At 42.1% G+C, this 26,061-nt stretch overlaps 1 protein-coding gene across 8 annotated transcripts in view; it reads right to left on the reverse strand.

Annotated features, from left to right (window-relative positions):
- The window catches only part of celf2 (cugbp, Elav-like family member 2), a 224,305-nt gene that overhangs the window by 55,257 nt on the left and 142,987 nt on the right, over window positions 1-26,061 (reverse strand). For all 8 annotated transcript variants that reach the window (XM_044344112.1, XM_044344110.1, XM_044344108.1 and 5 more), the window contains one exon: window positions 10,836-10,918. In XM_044344112.1, the coding sequence (XP_044200047.1) occupies window positions 10,836-10,918 (83 nt within the window). The remainder of the gene's footprint in view (window positions 1-10,835; window positions 10,919-26,061) is intronic.

Here is a 26,061-nt window from a genome sequence, read left to right on the forward strand (position 1 = left end):
CCCTCGTCTTAGCAGTGCTTAGCGCACAGTTAGCCTACATTATCCCCACTTCATTTAACTCGGTAAACAATTAACCCAGCGCGCGCGCGTGTGTGAGCAGAATGATTGAGGGATTTGGCATTAGCTATGCTGCGTCGCGTCTCCACACTAACTACTCTAAGTGTTTAACATAGTTAGCCTGCATTTACAGCCACCCTCCTCCTCCTCCTCCTCCTCCTCCTTTCTTTTCCCTCCCTTCCTCCATCCTCCCACCCCCGACGAATCAATATGCTTAAACGCTGCCACCGACTCGGAGAGAAAAGAGAGGTTAGGGAAGTTAATTTGAAACAAGCGATTAATATTTCTTTCGTTAAATAAGAGCACACACACACACACACACACACACACACACACACACACACACACACACACACACACACACACACACATACACACATACACACACACACAGAAATGTACACACACTCCGAGGGTCGGCGCATCGATGAGGTTTGCCTTCCTTCAGCCCTGTTTGCGATAGCATTTGGGTTTCACTACAGCAATTACAGCCTTTAATTGAATTGATTTCGATAATGAGCCTCTGTAATGACACCGCTGTGGGAATGGTTGTGTGCGCGCGTGTGTGTGTATATGTATATATATGTGTGTGTGTGTGTGTGTGTGTGTGTGTGTGTTTGCAATGAATGAGGCTACTGTTGTTTTTCTGGACTTAAATAATCTGTGAGGAGCCGAGCAGGATTTAAAGATGAGCACACACACACATACACATTTAAAACACTGATGTATGTTGCTCTAATAGCTCGTCTATCGGTCAGCCCTTTTTTTTATAAACCGCTTGTCCGAGCTCTAACCTTTCAGCTTGTTCTATAATATCCTCCAGGCTATAACACATGAATGTTTGATGACACAGGGCTTAGTACATGATAAATTTAATATCCTACACCATCCATATTTCCGCTGTTTTCAAGCAGAGAAGCACCTATAACAACTTCCCGGGTCCTTAGGTGTTTACGGGGCGGTCGGGTTTCACACACACACACACACACACACACACACACACAGAGAGAGAGAGAGAGAGAGAGAGAGAGAGAGAGAGAGAGAGAGAGAGAGAGAGAGAGAGAGAGAGGCTCTTCTGCGGTGAGGCAAGCTGCCCGAAAACTTGAAAGGGTCTGAAGAGTAAATCAGCCGGTCTATCAGCCGGTGGGAGTTACCTCATCTCTTTTTTTTCCCCCTGCCAGTCAGCTCGTCTGCTTCTTAAGTGCTGCGTGGAGAGAGCTATTGTGATAGAGCAGCGATATGTGTAATAGGCTTGCACCTGAACAAACAACACACATCGACTGACAGGGCCGTGTGGACGTGGAGCATTCCTCCCCTCAAGTATTTTGTTGGGAGACACAAAGTTGAGGGTATGCCCAGGTATCAGTGAGCTGATATATGCCGGGACTCTTAAAAAAAATGTCATCCTGGCTTCGGCTATGATGGATTTGTTTTGATTATATATAGAACTTATTACCCAACTGTGATGCTTTTAGGTCAGATTCCAACTCCAGCTCAGGTATCGGCCGGGAGCCTCGGCGTCTCTCACGGTCGAAATGCTGCAAGCGAGGCTTTTTTCCCGCCTCTAACAAGAGGCCAAAAGATACTGATTATCCTCACTAAAATATCAGACGGTGCAACTCCACACGGTTCATTTCAGTCGGGTTTCAAAATATATATATATGTATAAAAAGAAGTAAGCAGGGAGGAAATAGTGGTAACTATTGAGCACCGTAACAAAAACCAGCATCTTGAGTGTCACGAGCGCTGCGTGTTACAAATAGCTAGCAGATGGTTGCGTTCACGGTTCAGCTTCAAGGAGGGAAATTCAAGTTCTTTTACAGCCTGAGTTGCCGAGTTGTTGAGAAATCATATCTGATATGAGTTCCACAAGGAAGAGAGTAGTATAGATGATCATACAAGCTCCCTGTTCAAACCAGATTATCTTCTTACTGGAACTTGAAACTGGAAATATTGGTTAATCGTCTCTCACTGCCCAGAAAAACTGCTAAATCTAACTGAAATGGGTAAATTGGATTAAAAAAATGTGTTTTTTCTTCTAAATAAGTTTCATAAAACAAGTGTTTGTTCACAACTAGTGTGATGATCTGATCACTTCGCCTCCTGCGCTTCAGGACGTCTAATGTCCCCACTTATGAGCAATAAAATGCTGTCATAATTGATATCATAATGCACAAAACTACAATAAATGCAACCAAAGGCGTAAATCAGGTCTGTGTTACATAGAAGTGGAAAAAATAGACATGTTTTGTAAGAATCTGGGTCTTAATAAAGCAATATGTCACAAGGTTTCTTAGTTGCACCTGATGGCCTCATAAATAATTGATAATTCATTCATCTAATAAGTGACATTTATCTCAAATTGAATGTCTATTTACTAGCTTCATCAAAGCTAAGTGGACATTTGAGCGGAGGTTATTTTGTCAGACGTACTTTAATGCTTTATAAATCCTTTATGAATGTTTTATGGATGAGTATTAAGCTATTAATAAAAGCAACATTTGATTGGTCAGGTGGTCAAAATCCCTTTAGCTGCTTTAAATCCTCCTCTAGCATATTATCATTCTATAAAACATTAATAAATTAGTAATTACAAATAAGATTAACCACTAACGAAGCTGTTAGTAAAACAATTGCATCCATTGTTAGAAAATTATGCTCAATGAAAATAATAAATAATATCCAAGGTTGTCAAAAAAAAAAAACTAATTGAAAAAGACAATTTTAAATGTGTGATCAAAAGCGGACGATCAGTCTTCAGATATGATTTACATTCAAAAATATGAATGTCAACATCAGACCAGAGTCGAGAGCTGTAGCGTCAAAGTGGCCGCAGTCTCCACAGGCCATCATCTCTCAACACACACACACACACACACACACACACACACACACACACACCAACACACACACACACCAACACACACACACACCAACACACACGAGTTCCCTTCAAAGGCTGGAGCAGTCGGAGTCTTGAGACCACAGGGGCTTTTTGCATGAAAGAATATGATTTCTCACATCATTGAAAATGATAATACACATTATCACTTACAGTCTTGTGCTTCAATCCGCAGCTCTGTCCACCAACTTGAAATAATAAATGGCCGATTAAATGACTTATGTCTTTGGATTATAAATTGCTGCTTTTAAACCTTAACCTTGCTTGAGATCACACTTACTTTGATGAGGGCCTTTGATGTGCCTTTGGTTGCACGAACACACACAACCTTGCGCCTGTATTCTGGCAGCGGAGCATCACTAATTATCTTGCCAGCAGAAAGGTAAGGGAGGTGGGGACCTGTGTGTGTGTGTGTGTGTGTGTGTGTGTGGTCTCAGTGCGACGGTAGCTTTTAATGAGCCCCACGCTTCTTATCAAGCTTGGCGCTTGACAAACGCTCTGATCTGCCCACATGGAGGACGGGGGGGAGGCTCGACTGATCGCGTCTGAAGCCCCCCCCCCCCCCCCCCCCCCCCCCCTCCTCCTCTTCCTCATGACCACACCACCCGCAAACCCCACCCAACACCCTTCCTTTCCCTCTCTCTCTCTCTCTCTCTCTCTCTCCTTCCTCCCCTCCCCTTCCTCTCCGCCTTACTTTCAGAATGAAATATCCTTGAGAGAAACTGTGAATCAAAGAGCTTTTCATCCTCTTTCACAAAGAGAAAGGGAGAGATAGAGAGGGAGAAAGATGGAGAGAGAGATTCAACAGGACAGAAGAAACAGAGAAGAGAGTGAGGGAGGGGTTGGTGGGGGGGGGGGGGGATGGAGAGAGGGCAAGAGGTAGAAGAGAGTGAGAAAAGAAAGAAAACGAGGATAAAGGATTGAACTTCTCAAAGCTGGAGGGCACTCCGGAGGACATGTCCTAGATTAGCTCCCCCCCCCCCACCCTCCCTTCATCCTTTCCATCTCTCTCCATCCCCTCCATTCCTCCTCCACCCAGCTTCAGACTGGGACCAGCGGCCCCGGGGCCCTCTCGGCGGGCTTCGAGGGTGGTGAGCGGAGGGGGAAAAGGCACGAGAGGGGGATGGAGGGGGGAGACACCGGGCATTTAGACATCTGTCAGCTACTAATGAAAGAGTTCAATTTAGTGGAAAATCTCAAACAACCTTGTCTGACAGGCAGGCTGACAGGCTTTAACTCGCTGCGTGTTGTTGTGGTGTGTGTGTGTGTGTGTCTCAGCGTGTGTGTGTGTGTTGTGCTAGCGTGGAGGGTGGGCGGGATGCCGAGTGGATCAGGAGGGGGAAATTTAAAAAAAAAAAAAAAAATTTAATCTAGTAAACTGCAGGCATTTGCTTATGTGTGCACTTGTGTGTGTGTGTTTTTAAGTGTGTGTGTGTGTTGAAGAGTCATGCAGGGGTGTGTCGATCAGTCCGTGCAGCGGGGGGTCCGGTCTTATGGCTTTAAATCGCTCCAGGGGTACGGGGCATGTTTTCTGACGATAGATGGGTTATAGCGGGGGTCTTGTGTGTGTTATATATGTGTGTGTAGTGCTATTAAGAGTCGGGAGAGAACACACGACTCTCCAGGCGACACACACACACTTTGTCTCCGACCCCCCCAGAGCTTCATTAGCGGGTCATTAGAAAACGACTTCAGTGAGAGCTGCTGTTCTTTGAGAAACGCATTTTGCTTACCCATCTTCAATGAAACTGTTCAGAGAAGTAACATGATGTGTGTGTGTGCGTGACTCTCTGGATGTCAATGTCAAACATAGGACTAATTATTTGTATTTCTTAATTGATTGATGTGTTGTGCTAGCCGTTACCGCTGAACTGAATGCAGTGACTCTTATTGTGAAAGCGCAGGTGTTTAGCCTCTTCTGACAGAAGGATGTAGCCTGGATGTGGATGTTATTCTCAAAAATTAAAAGTCTTTTATTCATCTTTGCAGCCAGTTAACATACAGGAGAGAATAGTTTTTAGATGGAGCATCATGTAGATGAACTAAAAATATGGACGAAGTCACCGTGACGTCACCCGTTGGTTTCTGAAGCTCAAAGCGAGCCGCTCCGACCGTCGCCATCTTGGCAGTATGTGACGCTGCCTAACTCCCAGCCAATCAAAAATAAGCAAAGAGGCGGGCTGAATGGCTGAAACAAACCACCTAGCGGCTGGCGGACCTGTCACTCAAAGCAGCCATGTCCTTCCTTATGCATAACTTTACGGCTTAATAAAATTTAAATGGGTGAGTTATAAAAAAATTCACCCTCCGTACAGTTGTCATGAAAGGGGAAATTAGCTATAGAGACCAAAACCAGGCTGTAAACATGTTTATTACTGTTGTAAAGTTGGGCATTTTAACATGGGGGTCTATGGGGATTGACTCGCTTTTGGAGCCTCAAGTGGCCATTCAAGGAACTGCAGTATTTGGCACTTCCACATTGGCTTCATTTTACAGCCCAAGAGGTTGCCGCTTGACTAAAACTGGACAAAAATCTTTAAGATTCAAAGCTTTAAAAACAGAATAAACAAGAAAACAAGTCAGACTTTACAACAGAATTCTAAGTTTGTACTTCTGGCTGCCATTTACAGTAAAGAAATACTTAAAGGGGACATGTTTTTTGTGATTTTCTGTTATTTTTATACTGTTACGTTAGATATTAAATGTCGTCAAAGGTCCAAAACTTGAGGTTAACGTACAGTAAGTAGAAATGCTTCCTGCAAGTCAAAACCCAGGGCTTCAGTCTCCTCATGATGGCATCAGATCGTTTACACATGCCCACAAACAACATTTACGGACGTATTTGAGAAGATCTGATTTTGAGTAAACGGCGAGAAAAAGAAGTGAAATCCTACTGTTTGTTTATGTAGCATAAGGGGAAGCTAGCTAACGAATCAGAACAGGGCATGCTCATGGAGAGGGGGGTCTTAAAGAGACAGGAGCTAAAACAGAGGCTCAATATAACCAGCCGTGAGCAGCTGCTGTCAGACTCACCGTGTCTTTGCTGGAAACACAGAGAGTCTGCTGGAGCTTTGACAGTCACGAGAAGCACATTCATGGCTCTTTTGTAAAAGTTTCTGTGTGGTACCTTTGTTGTAGCTGAGCTAGCGGTTCTGCTACGACAGGCTCTCTGTTGTGTGTCTGCGGGGGGGAACGTCAGCACGTAGCCGCTGCTGTTTATCATGTTAACGTTTAGTCTCCCGTCATCACTGAATATCTTGTTAACTCTGAATATAGTACAGTTAGTTATCTGCAGGTCATGTGTAAATCTTTAGGTTATTAGCACAACGTCATGCTAACGCTACCAGCAGCTCTGTGAGAGGCATAAACTGAAGCTACAGTTATCAGTGTTCTGATATTTATACTTGTTGGCATTTTATTTTCTGTGAAACTAATGTACTGTTGATTTCCTGCTCTTTTAAATATTTTTTCTGTCTTCTTCAGTCACAGATATTGTGATATATCGCGTATCGTGGGAAGAATATCGTGATAGCATTGCACTGTGAGTTCATGTGTGATTCCCATCCCCTGGTGACTATACTTCGACATGTAGCATGCAATAACATGTAGATTCTGCAGTATCTCCTGGATGTTTTATACATAAGTGGTAAAACAGTGAAATGCTTCACATAAACTACAGTGTTCTTGTGCCGGTTAACAAGTGAAACGCCATCATAGAGATGACGGTTTGTTTACTTTTTCCTTTTTCTCCCAAACAATCGAGAGCTTTTCTTATATCTCCTCATCTCAAGATGACATTGTCTACTGGAAACTACAGTGATCAGCGTGTTCTCAATGGAAAGGAAAAACAACCACTTGTGGGTGTTTGGGAACCAATCTTTCAAAGAAAGAAAAAAAAACAACTGAAAACAACAAGCCTTAGTAATACAACATCCAGTTTCTGCTCTGACCTGCGCAGGCGGCGGGAACATTACTTTATCACTTAAGTACGACAGACAGGTGTGGAGCTGACATGGAGATACACTTTCTGCATACATAACACCACATATGCATACATTTGGTATACATGCCGGTGTACGTTTGGTGATATACTTGTCAGAACGCTGACAAATCTTTAAGAGAGATAGGTGAAGGAGTGAAGGAAAGCGACGGGAGATATGTGGAGAGGCAGAGAGCTGACAGAGAACAGGCAGCGCCGCCTTTTTTTTGTTGTCACTCGACGAGAAAACCTCGATCTTTTGCTCTTGACACCGCCAAAACCAAAGACCCCTTCGCTTAATTCCCTCCTTAAAAAAAAAAAAAAAAAAAAAATGGCAGCTGTTCAACTGTTTCAGACCTAAACCAACATGGCTGCCGGCCTGCGCTGCCAAAACCGGTGCCCTTTTTTTTTTTTTTTCTACAATTTGGCCCCCGTCCAGCTTTCCACTCTGATTGCATCTATCCCTGTTAGGGCCTTGGGTTTTGGAAGGAGAGATAGAGCGAGAGGAGGGGAAGAGTGCCAATACAAACATTGTTCCGCTGGCTTTTACAAGCCATGAGAGTGGGGAAGTTAATAAGCAGGTATTGGTTTTTTAACTGCGGCCCGTTTATTGCTTTGCCCTCGAGCGTGCTGGAGTGCTCCACTCCACCTTTTTTTTTCTGTCCATCTGCCCATCACCTCTGCTAACCTCTCTCTCTCAATTCCTCCCTCTCCCTCTCTCTCTATCTCTCTCTCTATGCTCTCCTCTATTTTTTTTTTTGTCTTGACTCGCCTCGTTCAGCAATTAATTCACCGTCCTCATGGTGTATTTTTTTTCCCCGTCTCTAGCTGACTCCTTCTTCTCACCTTTTTATGCCCTTTTATATATATATATATATATATATATATATTTCAAACTGAGGTGGAGCCAGTTTAAAAACACTGTTTAAAAATTATGAACAAAAACCTGCACACACCACTTAATGATCTATCATTACACCCCTATTGATGCAGTGTTTTGAGTGTGAACCGTGTTTATTGGCCCTCGTGCGCCTGTGTTTTACTTTTAGACCGTATCCATCTGTCAATACTGGACTTTTATTAAAAAAACCGAGTGCGAGCCAGTCAGCGTCGTCCAACTCTGACATGATGAATATGAGGCAGGTTTAATTACATACATATTGTTCTTTTTTGATCAATGTCGTCTGGGGGTTTGTTTTTTTTTTTTTTCTTTCGATGAACTGTTTTCATTTTCACTCGCTCTCAGAAGCTTTTTCGGCCACTGCCAAGAACAAATTTGAGGTTAGTGGAGACTTAAAACTCCCAGTAAAACATTAGTCTCACAGCTGGAATCTGCCGTAGTTTCATCATTTTCAGGGCTACAAACAGACTGCCCTAAGCCTCTGATTGGTGGAGCCTGTCAGCGCCTTGCCTGAGAGGAAAATCTGCAGATGCTACTCGGGTGAAAAACTACTTTAAACTCTTCATGTTTATTGGGAAATAATGATCTAATCTTTATTTTGGATTTTGCGGTTAACAATTTGTATTTTATTACTCTTGAAGAAGGGGGTCAAATGCTAATAAGAATAATAAGAAACACAAATAAAGCAGTAAAGCTGGTGCTCTTTGAAGCTAATACAAGTATTCTGTGGAGTTTTTGACTACTAGTAGCGTTATGAAGCAATTTTATTAGCATTCCCCAGGTGACACAACACACATTCCTGTCAACAGTTTCACATTATAAAACTAACTAATAGTTAGAGATGGTAATGTGCCAATAGATGCAGTAACACGCTAGCAGAAAGCAGGAAGAAGAGGAGAGTTAGTCAGCTAACATGGACGTGCACAATGCAGATTTTAAAATCTTGGATTTGCTAATATTTTTTTGAGGATTGACATGCAATCGACAAGTTGCACACAGAAACCTTTAAGTATCATTAAGTATTGGATCTTTATCAGTGAAACTAAGTGTGATTTTAAGTAGCGTTAGCACATGATGGTGCAGGAATTTACATTTAAATTTGCATTTCAGTGTCTACTTTTTTTTTATTGGACGTCCGTTATTTCATCCTATTGTATTATAAGGTTGATGCATGTTTATAAATGGAGAAAACAGCATGTATAGACGTTTTTCTTGTCTCTGGTTGAAGGTTGAGAAAACTGCTCGACTCTGATGCCCTTTCCAGGAACTACAATCCAAATTTACTGGTACCTGACTTCAAAAAGCCGAAACCATAACAACCAACCAGAGATGCTGCAGGAGAGAGAGAAGCTAGCGAGGAGGAGGAGGAGGAAGAGGAGGAGGAGGAGGAGGAGGAGGTGGGATGACCAGACAGAAGACAGGGAAAGGTTGGGAGTTATGGTGTAGAAGAAGAAGGCGATTTCATGTTCCTATAATCCTGAAACCGCTGCAGTTTGTGTCCTCCCCAGGGCTGTTTCACACCTCCAACAAGGGATAAGTGACTAACTCTCATACTGCGGGAAAAACAGACCAATTTAACATACTTATTCCACGAACAGTTAACACAGTGACTCTGTGCAAAACAACAAGCTTGACTCCGAATCGGAAGCCCGAGCACAAATCCTGTGTATAGCTCTTGTGGGATTCGCAGTATCCACCCTGTCCTGCCCAGGAGGGCTATTCGCTGATCCAACTGACAGAAGCGAGCGAGTACAGACGCTCAACTGATGAGATTCCAGTTAGCCGGTGCAGCCAAGGAGAGAGTCGGGGAAAGCAGCCAAACAGCCCGAGCAGAAGGGATCTGGGGGCCTCTAAATATCCACCCAGGGCTAAAAGAGCGGGAGTGTGAGCAAGCTCCAGCCCACTTCCTCTATCGCTCTCCTGGGCTACAGAGTGGGGAAACAATAGTAGAGAATGGTGCAGATAGCGTGAAAGAAAAGGCAACGCCACAGCATCGACACACTCTTTTATAGTCCGGGTTATACATGACCGTACAGAAACTAGATGCAAGCACAGTTTTTGCAAGTGTTCTGACCGCTTGTTGCACGCCACAAGCACAACGTGTTCATGATAAACATTTCAGATTGCACAAGTTGGTGAAGCAGACGTGCAGTGGCGGGATGTAGATGACTTTACAAAGATTAATTTGTATTCTAAAGATTTGTCACTACTTTTTTTGGGGCAAAAATTGAGCTTAATCTCACTTTGTTTACATGTCTGACACATATTTGATTAGTCAGGCTTAATATAGCTTAATAGAGTATTACAATATTAATACAAATGAATTTCCATTGTTGATATATTTCAGGATACGGCTAATGTATTCACTCTCTCTGTGCACATATAGTACGTGTCGGTTTTCAATGACAAATTGCTCGGAATTATTCATTTGTACAAGAGATTCTGCAAAACAAACACCATATAATCGTATCATCATGGTGCCATTCCACTGATTATTCCCTGTTTCCTGTTATGCTGAAAAAGCTACTTTAGCTTCTACTTTTTAAGTTTTCTGTCTTTGCTTCCATCCAGGCCTGCATATCAAATGACCTGATGTTAATAAAACTTAAAAGTCCATCATGTCTGTCAGATATAAGGAAATATATGACGTCTTGCTCCCTATATAGCAACAGTTGGTGGTATTTAAAGGTAGCAGGAAGGCAGCAAAGGAGGATGAGGATGCATTTGTGTTTGATACCTTTAAGTTTAACCAGAAAGAGAAATTTTAAGAAGAAAACTCCACCTTTAACATGTGCTTCTTCACTTATCAACTCAGTTGCTTGCACTTTCACAAACTAACACTGACAGTCTGCTGCTCACCTGCTCACACTTCCAGTCTCACACACACACACACACACACACACACACAGGTTAGGGAGGGGCCGCCTCAGGGTGCTGCTGTAAGTGTGTGATTAGAGGAGAAAGTAGGCAGAGGAGAATCGAAGACACACACTCACCCCTGTTAAGGTCTTTATGTTATGCAGTGCATTCTGGGCTTCAAGGGCAGCTTTCCTTGTGTAAAACGTGACAAAACAGCAGCCTGGGGAGAGAGAGAGAGAGACAGAGAGAGAGGAGGGATGAGCATAAGGAGCAACAAAGAGCACTTTCTCTATTCATCTGCTTGGCATCACCTGTCGACACTGGCAGACGCTGAGTGAATGTTAAGGACGAAACATCCTAGCGGAGAGGAAGAGAACGCTTTTGGATTCGTTTCAACGCTGATGACTTCAGCCTCGAGGAAGCGTGTGCACGCACGCACTGATGCACGCGTGCACGCACACACACACATATGCACAAACAATACAAAGACAGCATGAAAGAGAAAGGGGAGGTGGTGGAGAATGGAGTTGCCTCTTCATTAATCCTTGAGTAATCTGTGAACAGTTGCTTACTCACTCGCTCACTATAGAAAGTATTTACTGATTTATTTATTGCTCATGCTCACTCATTCATCCATACACTTGTTCACTTCCACATGAGGTCATTCATTCTTTCACTAATTCACAGGCTCGCTTCCCATGTAAGCTGTGATATGCAGGAAAAAAAGAAATCCATCTGGGATAAAAACCGGATAGAAATTGATTGAAAAGTGAAACTAGGTTACTTATAAATGTTGTTTCAACAGCCTTTTAAATGATTATATTTCAGTGTGTAGTTAGTACTTGCTCCACATTGAAATAGTCGATTAAACGCTATTGAAAAAACAGTGGTGTATATCAAAAACTAGCCCGGTTCCAGTGCTCTGAATCGCCGCCCCACGTCTCAGATGTTTTCAGAGATTCAAATAGGTCTGATGTTTTTCTCATTCATAGCTGTTATCTTGATTGATTAGAGGAAAAGAATCCTGCCTCCCCAACAGAAAAGCCCTAACATGCAAGAATGTTTTTGTGTTTTTCCCCTAAATCTCTTACTTTTTTCTGTACGTGTGTTCCAAGTTGGATTCAAAAGACTCTTTTAACTGTCGTAAATCACTTGTTTCAGCCTGATGAACATCACCTGTTCATCAGTAGCTTCAAGACCTATCTTCAGAAATCAGCAGCAGACAAAAACATAAGAAGTTTAGGAATGTCAGTAGTAGGAGACCCGGAACAATTAGAAAATATCAATACGACAATGAAGAGCTGCAGTGTAATGTGACAGAAATAAAGAGGGAAGTTAGATGCTAAAAATCATCTTTCTAAAGGAAAACGCTCCGTGATGGGAGGCGGTCAAAGGATGCGACAGTCACAGAGATGCTAATATTATAGCCAAGGAGCAACCTCCGGGGCTGTAAAATGAAGCCAATGTGGAAGTGCCAAAACTGCAGTTCCTTGAATGGCCACTTGAGGCTCCAAAAGCGAGTCAATCCCCATAGACCCCCATGTTAAAATACCCAACTTTACAGCAGAAATAAACATGTTTACAGCCTGGTCTCTGTAGCTAATTTCCTCTTTCATGACAACTGTATGGGGGGTGAATTTTTTTATAACTCACCCATTTAAATTTTATTAAGCCGTAAAGTTATGCATAATGAAGGACATGGCTGCTTTGAGTGACAGGTCCGCCAGCCGCTAGGTGGCTTGTTTCAGCCATTCGGCCCGCCTCTTTGCCCATTTTTGATTGGCTGGGAGTTAGGCAGAGTCACGTACTGCCAAGATGGCGACGGCCGGGGCGGCTCACTTTGAGCTTCAAAACCGCTCTTCAGAAACCAACGGGTGACGTCACGGTAACTAGATCCATATTTTTATACAGTAAAATACTGCAATACAAGATGATACTAGACAGTTACCTACTGAGATGTACTGTATGAGCTGCTGCACCAAAATATGCCAATAAAAATCATAAAATCTAAAAACCCTCTTGGTAAATTGGCAGCCATATGTTTAATTTCAGTTGATTTTGGTTTCATATTTAAACTCCAAATTCATTCAAGTAAAGACATTATGATTCTGAGTGAAGAAACTTGTGAAGAAAAGCAGAGACAGAGACTGTCCAGGACATGTATGACGGATCTGGACCACTTGTAAATTGTAAGTATGAGAAAACTGATGAATACCACAACTTTTTCTTAAATTACTTGTACGTGGCTCTTTAGAATGAATCTCTTCCTACAAGCGGTTCTTGCATGAGGCCCGATGTCAGATTGAATAATGAGGGGAAACCCACATGGAAATTCTGTGTCATTATCAGGTTACTGAAACATTCACATATGATCTAATTTAACTCGGGTTTAACCATGACATCCCAGCGTCTTCCGACCTGTAATTCATCAAATCAGAGCTTATTTAAGTTGCTTAGTCACTCAATCACTCACCCAAAACGCATGTGTGGATACAAAAAACAGTGAAGAAAGTAGAGAGGGAATAAGGGAAAAGAGGGATTTCGCCTCTTCATTAATCTATGTGTAATCCCCGCAGAGTGAGGCTGTAACGCTGCGGTCGAGGGCCGTTCTCTGTCAGCACACAAAACCTGCACAGTCAGGCAAAAAAAAAACCAGCAGGAGGACATTTAGGGCCAGACGCAGAGGTGTGACTCGTCTGCTTTCCTCATAAAAACAGCAGCTGGTATTTGATTTATGTCAAACATCGGGTTCTCAATAAGGATTCCTGTCCGTGTTTACATCCTTCTGACACTTTTGACAAGCCGCAGGGAACTTTAAAAGCCAGGCTGAAGAGGAAGAGCGGATTAAGACGCACAAAGAGCCGACCGTAAAATATGGAGGATGAAATGGATGGCGAGTTAGTCGGCTGGAAGAACAAAGTGGAAGCCCTGAAATTCATGATGCATCATCAGAAACTAACCTGTGATTTAAGTGATTGTTTTCTCCCTACAAGTTGTCAGTCTGCAGAAGCAAACGATGTGCACGGAAATGTCTGAATACTGTATTTTAGGCCAAATCCAACAGCGATGTTTGAGAATTACAAAATCTACCACTAACATATCGGCTGATAGTTGTATTTCAACCTAAAACAAAAAAAGGAGATGCTTAATTTTACCTTCTTGTGCTGTTGAAATTGGAACAAAATGACATTTCCATTACAACCGGACCAACTTCATCTGCTAAGGAATGATGTGATACATTCGAAAGCTTTGCCAACTGCAAGATTTCCAAGAATAAACTCTCAAGCTCTACCTCAAACACATCTTTGACATTTCTGTATCACGGTTTCTCATTACTTATAGGCTCACATATACACTGATACCAAATATATCCATTACATGCCACACTGGGGAATAAAAACAACCATGCTGATGTACTGGTTGGGTGCTGATAAAGATATACAAAAAATGACTCAAAGCTGATTGGTTCTTTCTTTAAATCTGTTATTTACTGGCACAGAATAAGTGTTTAATCCATTTTTTAAAAGTGTAACAGGCATTTTAACCAATGGCTTGGTCCATTTCACCAGTGAGAGTTAGCTTAAAACTGTTAGCAACAAGCAACTGTAGCTAACTGCTGCTTGTAGCAAGGACTTGCTTTCAGTTTGATAAACTTTGTGAATCTAGAGTGGTGGTTAAACTATGTCTGAGGTGACCTGTAATAGGATTTTAATAAACACCTGCCTGCTAATCAGAAACCAGTATTTCCTTTCTTCTTTCTTTAGCTTTGACTGTTGATTGCTTCACACAATCAGCTGACTCGGTTACCAAGGTTTATCCACTTGAGCATACCGTACGCCAACCACAGGTGAGCTACAAGTGTTAGCAGGTTTTTGTTTTTTTTTTTTGCTTCAACGTCTTCCCTTTCAGTTGCTTCGGGTTCATATGTTTGGACCTTCTGCCTCCATCTTTGCTCATCTGTTAATTTTGGTGTGTATCTATTTGTCCAGAGATGAGCTGAGTATGCCATTGTTTACATCTGCTTTGTTATCCTCCCCCATTGTGTTTATGACACAAATCAACTCAGCGTGAATTAGACGGGCTGGTTGTGGTTTTGTTGCCCATATCGCAGACATCAGCCCCTATGACACTTGCCCTGCAGTGCATCTTAGTGAAATCCAACAGTGAGCATCTGGAGCAGGTTTAGCATCCGAATCCCAGAGTCCCTTTGATGAGGCTGGGAGCGTAATGGATCTGAATTTCTGTGGTGTCCTCTGGGTGCCAGGGCTATTGAATAGTTGGCCCTTAGCCTAGCGTCAGCAACGTGATTGGTGTTGTGATTCAGATGGTGCAGTGTCTGTGTTTTTTAGCAGGGATAACTCTCGGCTTAGTGTTTTCTTCTACAGCCCCGGCGTTAGAGGCAGCTTCTACAATCAGGATCGTTTTACCATTAAGAGTTTCATATCAGCTTCTAGTTAAAGGCTTGGAGATGAGAGGGGAAATTAGTCATGACTGACTATCACTGGGTAAAAAAAAAATCTACAATTTATTCCATGTAGGTCACCAAACTGCCACACACACTTAGTGGTAAATTGGTGGCTTCAGGATACAGTAGATCACTGGCAGCTCTGCTTCGTCTTTGGTCTGCATTATTACTCAATAAGGACTGGGTTGTAGATAGATGTAGTAACACCACTCAAGGAAAACGCTCCATTATAAGTGAATAATATAACAAATATTGGTAGGTAAGTGTATTTAAAAATCAAAAGTAAAGCTCTCATTGTGAAGAATGGTCCATTTCAGAGTGCTAGGAAAATGAAATTCCTCATCATTGTAAATAATTAAATACCCTAAATTGGATTAAAGATAAAAATCCTCAAAATTAGAAATCCCTTTTTTTTTTAAAAAAAAAAAAAAAATGAAAATCCCTAATTTTGTTTCATATTTGATAATTTCTCTGATCTCCTTTTGCTGATGAGTGGAACATTTACAAACATCTCTACAGGTTAAGAAAATTCTCCAGCCTCGATCTGTTTCTAAAAAAAAAAAGAGTAAGAAAGCTGTTTGGAGTCAAATCTTTTTACTTGACATCAGTGAGATAATGATAATTTCAAGGTAATTATAAAATCTTTATCTGCAGATTAACTGGTGACTCCAGCTGTCTGAGTCATCTGGTGGAGTAAGAAGTAAAATAGCGCCCTCTGAAATGTGGAGTAAATGTAGAAAAAGTGAAGAAAAAAAAAAGATTTGCACGTCCTCACAGGTGTGTCCACTTAATCTGGTTAATCATCAGCATCATGAACAATATGGACACATGTTTCAGAGGGATGGCAGTGGCTGAATTCAACTGTAAAATGTGTTGAACTGTGTCCAACACAAAGCTGTGAAAGGATAAAATTCAAGTTTACCACATGAATCTCTACTACATGTTAGCGGATCAGATGACATTATCAGCCGAGACAACACATCATCCCTAGTGGTGATTTAATGCACAGGCTATCTATCTATCTATCTATCTATCTATATATATATGTAATTTCAGCAGTTTTGGTTTTAGTCTAACTGTGTCATCCACCTATCTGTGTTGTTTAGGGAAGCCTCCTCTGACCTTGGTAACCATGGCAATGCTGATATACCCTCTATCAGAGAGATTTCTGCCTTCCCCAAAACATCACAGACAGCTGAAGTCTCAAGGAGAAGACATCTCAATCTCTGATTAAGACTTACAGTGTGACCTCAAAGCCAAGCTTGACCCAATGTAACCCAATTTATAACCTCCAAAGATGGAAAATTCCATAACAATAATATTATACTGTGTACTGATTGGCCAGTTTGTTGCCAATGGATGATAATCAAACCAAATGAAGCATGTGCTCTACACAAGAACATGTGAAAGGTTGAAAAAATGTTTCTGTGTAACATCTGGAATACGACTTTATCACGAAACCTGCACTACAAGCAACTGAAACTGACCTGTGTAACGCAGCGGACCTCGTCCGGTCAACTGAGAGATTATGTGTCAGGTTTTCGCTGTCAATTCTGACGCTTTTGAGGAAGCCGCGAAGAACATGTCTCTCCGACAGTTTGTCAGTTCCATAAAGCAGACACACAACTGGCGAGAAGACCAAAGCAGCTGTCTGGATCCACAGAACCAGAGCGTGAACTGTCAAGGCCGGGCCAAGTTTTCTGCATCGGTGTTCACACCTATAATTGACAGACTGTTGGAGGAGCTGGACAGAAGATACAGCTCATATCAAGATGTTCGGAAGCGGGTTTGGTTTTTTGGACACATTCGCCTCTGCTGAAGAGATCTGCAGAAGAAATATTCAATAGACTTGGGGGAAACCTTCTTGAGGAAGCCGCCATGACACAAATACATCTGCCCTTCAACTGCTCAAACTAATACGAAGACGTAATTTACGGCTCATATTCCCTATTGTTGACATCACTCTACATATATTCCTAACAATGCCAGTGACTAAACCTGGACTGGTCAAGGCTAGATTGACCTCAACCGCACATCAGGAGAGACTGAGCCATCTGACGCTCATGTCCATTGAGAGTGACATGCTTCAGGCAACGGACTTCAAGGGGTTAATCATGACTGCTGCCAAGAAAACCAGGCGTAGACACTTCTAAGGGTAAGGGTGTTTAATTTGAATGCTTGTTATTATGGGATTAATATGCTCTAGACTGTTTATGCAGCCAGCAATGCATCTGGTGTGGTCTGTTGTATTGGTGGTTGTGTTTGCAGTGGTGCAGAAATGTATTGCCGACAGTGTTTGTAGTTGTGCTGAAAAAGAGAAATCTTTGTATTATTCGAAAGATGTGATTAAATATAAATGAATTCATGTACAGTACTTTTATTGTGGTGGACCGTGGCTTAGTAGTATCTCTATGTGCAATCGGTTCGTCGTGGTGGTGGATATGCGGTTGCGGGGAGCAGAAGGGCCGACTGGTTTAGCCAAGCCCCGGAGCCTATTCAAGGATTAAATCGCCCCTGATCATACCTGCTGCTGCATATGCTAGTTGCACTCCATTTAATCCGGTTAACCCCCCCTTTACAACTATGAAATAATAGCATGCTGGGACAGCCAAATGGAGCGCAGCCAATGAGAACCATAAAGTGTCAAGTTGGCCTGCTACGACATGTACAATGGAAGTGACGAGAGAGAGAGAGAGATAGTCTATACATGTCCACACTGTCCTGAGAAGACACATTGCAACTCTCTATTAAAACAATAGTGTTGCAACTTGTGTTTTTTAACGTAAAAAGGTTTGGTTTTTTCTATAATATTACTGTAATTGACACACTAAAGAGTAAAACAGGTCATTAATGATCTGTTAAACACCTAACATGCTTATTTTCCATCTTTGACTTCAGTTTTTCAATCATGTAAGCTAGCACACATAAAACATATGTGGTCAAAATAAATTAAATATCAGCCCTTTGGTTACATCATTTCAGTAAATGTAACCATGCTGACCTGACTCCACCTGTATAAAGCAGGTTAGCGTAGCATAGCCGGCATCATGATTTTCCATGTCAGGCACGTCAACTTTTAACTGTGTTCATTATTCTTCTGAATACTATGTGTGTACAAGGGGGAGCTTTTCAGCATTGCCTCAGTATTGTACATTATAATTCCAATTGCACCTGTGTTCAAGCTTTGGCCCCTTGTGTGCGATTAGCAATTCCAATAGCACTGTATGAGGGTTAGCTGATAGCAGCACGGGGTGAATTATGATTCCGGTGGCATTTTTTTGCATATCTGTATATGGGAGGGTTAGCTTTTGGTGTTAGCATTAGCGATTCTGATGGCATATAGGCTAATGTGCAGGGGAGGGTTGGCTGTTAGCGCTGCGTTAGCTGCTGTGTGTTGTGATTCCCATGGTGTAGCCGGGGCCTGGGAGCCATTCAGCGTGTGGCGGATCGTCCCAGGTGGTGGGCTGTCAAGATGGGGATCAAAGAGCAGAGGAGTGGACCTCACACATGCACACACACACACACACACACACACACACACACACACACATTTTTTCCCCGCAGTGTTCCAGTTCCACCTGTTTAAGAGTCAGCACACTCGCCACTCACACACACAAAGCTGCAGAAAACCAATGGGAGCTCATGTACTTTAATTGTTTAAGTGTATACCTGCATGTGTGCTTTTTATTTACAGAGGAACATACACATATACCGGTAACAACCTTGAACAAGCGGGAAAAAAAAACGTGCTGCACACTAGCATGAATAAGCTCTTTCCATCTTATTTGTTGCGTATGTGTGTGTGTGTGTGTGTGTGTGTCTTTTTCTTGCAGCACAAACATTTACCTGAAGGCCGAGAGGGCTCAGAGCGGGGAGATACACTCTGCTTGTGCTGTTGAAGAGGGACACTCAAAAACACACACCAGAGACGTGCATGCACAAACCTCGGAGTGAAGGGAAGAAATCTATTAGATGTGTGTGTGTGTGTGTAACGGAAAGAGTGCAAGAGTGAGACAGACGGAGAGGATGTGGGAAAGAAGAAGAGCGTAGTGTTTGCAAGACAAAAAAAAAAAAAGGAGAAGAAGAGCAGCTGTGAGTGGAATAGAGAGTAGAGGTGGGAGATGCCTGTTCATAAATGCTTCATGGCTGCTGAAGGGGGCCTTTGACTGAGTGAAGACCCGCGGACCCCCGTCTCTGTCAACACATCAACCCCCTCCGACAACAGGTCGACCCTGACTCAAGACAGCAGGGCTGCAGAGGAGCCGGCGGGGGCTGAACGGGCGTGTTTAGTAGGTGACTTCAGGTTCACGTAACGGTATTTCCAGTCGATATCGCCCGTTTATTTAAAATCAAGCTGGGATGTTTCCTTCAGGGAACCTTCAGAGGAGGCACTCTGACACAATCTGCCGTGAAATTTTACTTCCTTTGTACAGTTAATAACAATAATAATGATTTAAATTGCTTTGTAACTCTTCATTTAAATCTGCCCTGCCACAGAATCAGGTGGGTGGGTCATCCTGGCTTAAGCAGCAACTAATCTACTTAAAAGACTTTCATTAGTCTGGGTGTCAGCGCGGAGCGTCCCGTGTTAGTGTTTCAGAGGTTCTCTCTTCTCAAAGGAGACATTCTTCTTATTATTATTTTAATTTAGCCTGAAAATGGTTTAATATGAAAATATGAGCACCGACATCTGAAACCCGCAGCATCAAACCAAAAGAGCATCCGATTCTGACATCAGACATCAGAAACTTAAATTCTGTTTTCCTGAAACGATGCAGGTAGAAGCTGTCGGATAGCATCGCACTTTCTATCCAAGGTGTGAGTGTGATGTCGCTTTTTCACATAATACAACCCTCCCCTCACCATCATTTAACGCCCCAAAAAGAGCTGCAGCGGTTGCGATGCAGTGACTCTGTCAGAAACACAAAAAAACATCTTCAAAAGAAAATAAAGGACACTTGGTCTTATTTGTCAGGAAAATCGATGAAATTCTGGTTGTTTATGGATAGTTTTGTAACAATATTTTACTACGTTTGATTGTAAAAACCAAGTGCTCGGATATATAACGTTACACAATATTACAACCCCTTTGCTTCTCCTCCCTTTATCCTTCTTTCGCCAGTCTGTAAAACATATATCTAAATTCTTTTTGCATCTTCAAAACTGAGTCATTAGACTAATTCTTAAAGGCCCGAGGAGACAAAATTATCCAGTAATTCACAAGAAAAAAAAAAAAAAAAAAGAGATGAAGTTAAACTAGAAAAAAATTAACATAATTTAGTGCTGCTTAGCCTTTTTTTTTTTGCTTTCCTATCCTGTTAATCATCTTAAGCCCCTGAGATATATCTTGAGGGGATTGTGACATCCAGGTTGCTCTATTCAAAGCCAAAATATCTGCAGTTGAACCGGCACACATGCAGAGGATGAGGAGGGGGGGAAAAGGCTAGTGGAGGTGGGGTAGAGTGAAAGGAACGATGCCCTGCAGTTCGGCAGGATGGAAGTATGGTTTTTAAAAGTGGAAAAAGGGGACGGGTGGTGGAGGGGTTATCACAGAGCTTCACCCCGAGCCCTTAACACCGAGGCTGGACTACAGCTCTCACAGCGAGTCTCTCCTTCTCCTCTCATCACTCCTTTTGACCCCCGGGGTTCCACTCAACTGCTGACCCAGTGTTTCCCATTAATTACCTCGACTGTGGCACTTTCATAATGAACTGAAAATATTTTCACACTTCTCATACTAACATAAAAGATCTCCAACACTGTGTTTTTTGCGCCGTTGCTTCAGCGGTGTTGAAGCTCGTGATTTTGTCTGAAGGTGAGTTGTTTACGTGAAATGATGGTAACTTTAGCTACTAGCAGCATATAGGCTACTAGCTACTATAGGCATGCTAAGCTAACCATCACGGCTCCAAGTTAACACAAAGCTGCAACTTCAGTGTGTCATATTTCACCGATAAAGAGAGGAATTACTGAAAGATAAAGCAACAAGTTTATCTCAGTGTATTTCATTCAGTCCGGGAAAAAAACTACAAAAACGGTTCATTATTGTCTGTTTTCAAGCGTCAGTTTGCAACGCAGGACAATAACATGACCGACTATAAACGTTCAAGTCTTGTCTTAATGTTATTCAAGAGCTAAACTAGCTGTATTGGAAGCAAACGGCTCATTTCTGTTTCCGTGCTGAGTGCATCGAAGTCAACTGGACTCTTTTTGAATCAGACGGCGGTGCAGCCTCCTGGTTGGTTCTTCGACCACTCACAACGGTCACCGCCCGGGTATCCAGAGTGATTGACAGGCTACACATGTGACGCCCTGGAGGTAACGTTAGCTCAACTGATATCTCTGAGCACAGCGGCACTAAACATTAAACCTGCATTAACTAATGTTTTGTCTTCCTGTGAAACAATAATGAACAATGTCAGAAAATAGTTATAGTTGATTATAATTAATGTCTTCAAATGTCACATTTTGTCCCAATCCAAATATATTCAGTTAACTATCATGTATGACACATAAAAAGCTTAAAATCTTCATATTTGACAATCTGCAAAACACATTTTTGGCACTTTTCCTTAAAAAAATATGATTTGTTTATCAAAATAGTTGCCGATTGATTTTTGACTAATCTGCAGCTCTAACTTTTTGTCCTCCTGTTTTCAGCAGAAATAAGTAGTGAACACAAACTAATGTCAGAAAACAGTTATAATAGTTGATTATATTTGCTGTGTCATCACCATTCATATCTGTACAAACAATGTGTTTATGATTAATTTGTTTACTAGAGCACAAAATTGTTTACAAGAGCACGAAATTGTTAACAAGAGCACGATGTTCTTCATAGATCTAGCCTCTTAATTGTGCTCTTTAAGCGCACCAGATTGATGCATTTAACTTTCAAAAATTTTCGGGATCCAAAGTCTACCTACCACAGTCTCTCACAAAAAAATCCTGTGGGAAACACTGGCTGACCCGCATTAACTACACTCTGCTGCAGTTACTGCTCACACAGGCCTCTGGGTGGCATGGGATACATACTCCAACACTCTCTAATTCTTGCATCCCCTCCCCTTACAGTTCCCTCTTTGCTCTCTGTGCAGCTGTAAAAAAAAAAAAGCCCCTTAATGTGTATAATTTATGTGTGTCAAAGAGTCGCTGAGTGACAGCAGGGATGAGAAAAAAAAAATGACAGAGAACACATTCTGAATTTGACAGCGCAATAAAGAACAGATTGTCAGATGGGAGAAAAAAAAAAAAGGGGGGGGGAGAGGATGTGTGGATGGCTTCAAACAATGCTGCATCTCTGACGGGCATTTGGCTGATGTTCTAATCCTGTTAACGTAGGAATGGGTCCAGCTCGCAGCACTTCACAAATATATGCAATCCACTGGTTACTTTGGTGGAAAAGCACCAATGTCACCCCCCCCCCCTCCCCTCTCTCCCCCCCCTCCCTCCACCCCCCCAACGCCACCTCCAAATCCTCCCTGCCTCCCTCTTCTCTCACTGCAAAAACAACAAGAGCACTTTCCGGAAATCAAAGCCGCTTTCTGGCTGACCCCGAACTGCTCGGAGAGGAAAAGAAATTCCAGCTCTGCAACTTCGCTTATAACCCGGCAACTCTCACTGTCGCTGAGGCATGCAAAAGTATAAACATAGAGAGGGGGGGATGGGGGGGGGGGGCGTGGGGAGAAAAAAAAAACGACACACAGATGAGATGAGAATCCACACACACACACACACACAATCCCCCATTAAATTCCACCTGCAGCTGCTCTCTAATTGGGCCTGGGTAGCCTAAAAAAGCTAACGTCTAGTTAAAGCGATATAATTGGCCGCTCTGCTTTAGGAAAGAATGAAATAAATCAGTCCTCCGTCTCAGGTCGGCCCCGTCTCAACTGAATCCATTAGAGCAGATAATTGTCTTGGACAGCAAAGCGTTTGCTCGGCGTTGCCACAGCTGAGCGAGAGGATACAGTTGGCTTGCAGTTTCAAAGCCGATGTCTGCCATTGGATGGCTGCGGGTCCCTGGACGCGGCATCAGAGCAACCCAGGCGGGGGGGAGATTTTCATCTGAGCAGTGATCGAAAATCAGATGCTGTAATCTGCCTGCATGTGTTTATCTTCAGGCTTGAAATTATTTCCCCCCCAAAATCTTTCATTGGATTTTTTTTTTGTGTGTTTTGTTGTTGTAGCCATCAAGATGACATTTCAGGTTAGAGGAGATAAAAAAAAAAAAAAAAAAAAAAGGTGGTTGATTCAAAATCTATTCCAGGTCTTCAGGTCAAACGCTTTCCAAGAAAAAAAAAAAAAACAGCTCTCAGGGGCCGGTATTGATTGTACTTTTTGTTTTCAAGGTGGTTTATATAATGGAGTAAAATGTAGGAAGGCGAGGAACATTTATTGTTGCACTTAAAGAGGAAATCTGCTGCATCCTTTGTGTCTATCTTTGGTGCTAAACACTTGTGGCTCTGCTGTGGCTCCCGCTCTTCCCCAGAGATCAGCTGTCAATCAAGCCGCGTGGGTGGCTGCGTGTCGCCTCTTTTTCCTCAGATTTTGAAGGTTTGATTTTTTTTTTTTTTTCTACAGGTGGCCCTTTTGTCTTTGTCTTTTCAGCCATGATGGTTTTGGCTGTTGGCTGAAACACTTTTGTGCTGCTTTTATCGGTGACAGAGAAGGAAAAAAGGGGTATTTATTTATACAAATGTGTCAAAGATGATTGTTTTTCTTGGCTAGAACTGAATGATAATGAATTGAAAATATCGAATAGTGATTTTTCTTATTTAACTACAAGTCTGTACAGATATATTTTGTTTCTACATGAAGAGAATCAGATAAAAAGAATATAGCCTCTTATTTTTTTCAGTCCCCTCAGGCTTCAAAGCAGTCAGAGTTAAGTTTTCTATAGAAATACATTTTTGAATGGAGGGGGAGCTTTAACATTACTCAATAATATTCATTATTTTCACAGCTGTGAACTCTAAAGGTCAAGATTCAGAGCGTTTGCAGTGATACGTTTAAAACGACTGCTGAGCTACCTGCTAGCAACCGACTGTGAGGCTATGACCTAGCAAAACGGCTAAAAGACTCACTCCATCACATCAAGATTACACAGAGTGGTGAATGTTCTTCTACAAAACCATCACCGGCCAAGTGTTAATAGTACACGCGCCGTCCAACAGCCAAACACAATTAACATTAATTAACTACAGCTGTGTAAATTTGCCAGCCAAAGTTGCCTTTATACCTGGTGAAATCATCAGTTATTGGCTTAAACTTTCATTTGCTACGGCTTAAGACGCAGCTGTTGTGGTTTTGAAAATTGCACTCTTTCAAATTGCGGTTTTGATATAAAAACGATAAATTGCTCAGCCTGGCTTTGAGTTATTTGCATGTTGGACAGAAAACATCACTTTATCAAATGGCAATCTTAATGTCTTGGCCTTTTAAAGGGGACATGTAGTGCTTTTTGTGATTTTCTGTTATTTATATACTGTTATAATGTCGGATTTCTATGTTAAACCTGATCAAAGTTAAAAAAAACTTGAGGTGAAGGTCTAAAAATGATGCCTGAAAGTCAAAAGCCAGGGCTTCAGCTTGCTCTGAATGCTCCGTTTGCAATGTTACCCGCCCGTTCCATAGTCTTTGTTGCTAAGATTGTTGCTAAGGTTGCTACATGTGTTGTTCACGTTATCCACTCGCATATTTCGGATTAGATTCGGCCTCTAACACGTACGGATGTATTTGAGAAGTTTATAATTCAAAAGTACAAGAAAAAGAAGTGAAATCTGACTACTGTTGTTTGTTTATGTAGCCTCCGGAGCCGATGAAAGTTTGCTAAGGAGCTAACCAATCAGAGCAGAGTGGGCTCATCAGGAGGCGGGCCTTAAAGAGACAGGAGCTAAAACGGCCTGTTGCAGACAGAGGCTGAACTTTAAATCGTGCAAAAATATTCCATTAGAGCCCTAGAATGAATATATAGACCTGCAAATGTGCATTATACGACCTAATGATATGTTAAAATATGTATTTAATCAGTTCAAGTTACACAAAGTTCAATTCTCTTTTGGTTTGTTTTTATTTTGACTGATTTCTAGGCAATGTTACGCACAGAGACACTCATGCAGGATACAGCCTGTTAATGAAGACATTAAACTTATTCTGTGCATGTGTGTGTGTTTGTGTGTGAATTTAAGTGTGTGTCTCAGCAGCTCATGTGGGCAGGCTGTATATTAAGATAAATGACACAGTGCGTCCCTTGCCAAAACAGAGACACACACACACACACACACACACACGGCAACAGACCCGCCATGGCGCTTAAGGTTGTGTTTTAGCAAAAGGACCATTTTCTGTTTACCCCTCTGGCTCTCTTTGTCTCATTCTCTCTTTATCTCTCCCTCCATCTCTATCTCTCTTTCAGCACAAAATGCCAAATTGCTCCATTTCTCACTCGCTCCCCTCCTCCCCTGCTCATCCACTCATCTGGTTATTAACTCCAAACACATTAAACCAACAGTGGTGCCACAATATTCCCCAGACTGCCCCAGTCAGCATAAACACATACACACACAAACACCCTAAATGCACACACCTGGGTCAAACTGCAAAATGGATCCTGCATGGCATACTACAGCGGCAGCATTTACTGCTTTAGGGCTGAAAACAACTGGGAACATCTGGGAACTTATTAAAGGAAACCAAGCTCAAATTATTTTCTATGATTGATCACGTTTTGGCTCCTAACTAACCTAAACAGGCTTGAAGAGATAATTTAAAAGTGTTTGCAATAGGGTTATTTGGAAGCTGATATGATACTTGGATTGATAACATTCTTTCGTGCCAAAATCATTTGGAAAACGACTTGTGTTTGCTCGAGGAATTTTATTCTTGTCAGGCTGAAG

This window comes from Thunnus albacares, chromosome 23 (genome assembly GCF_914725855.1).
Source record: "Thunnus albacares chromosome 23, fThuAlb1.1, whole genome shotgun sequence".
Taxonomy (NCBI): Eukaryota; Metazoa; Chordata; class Actinopteri; order Scombriformes; family Scombridae; genus Thunnus; species Thunnus albacares.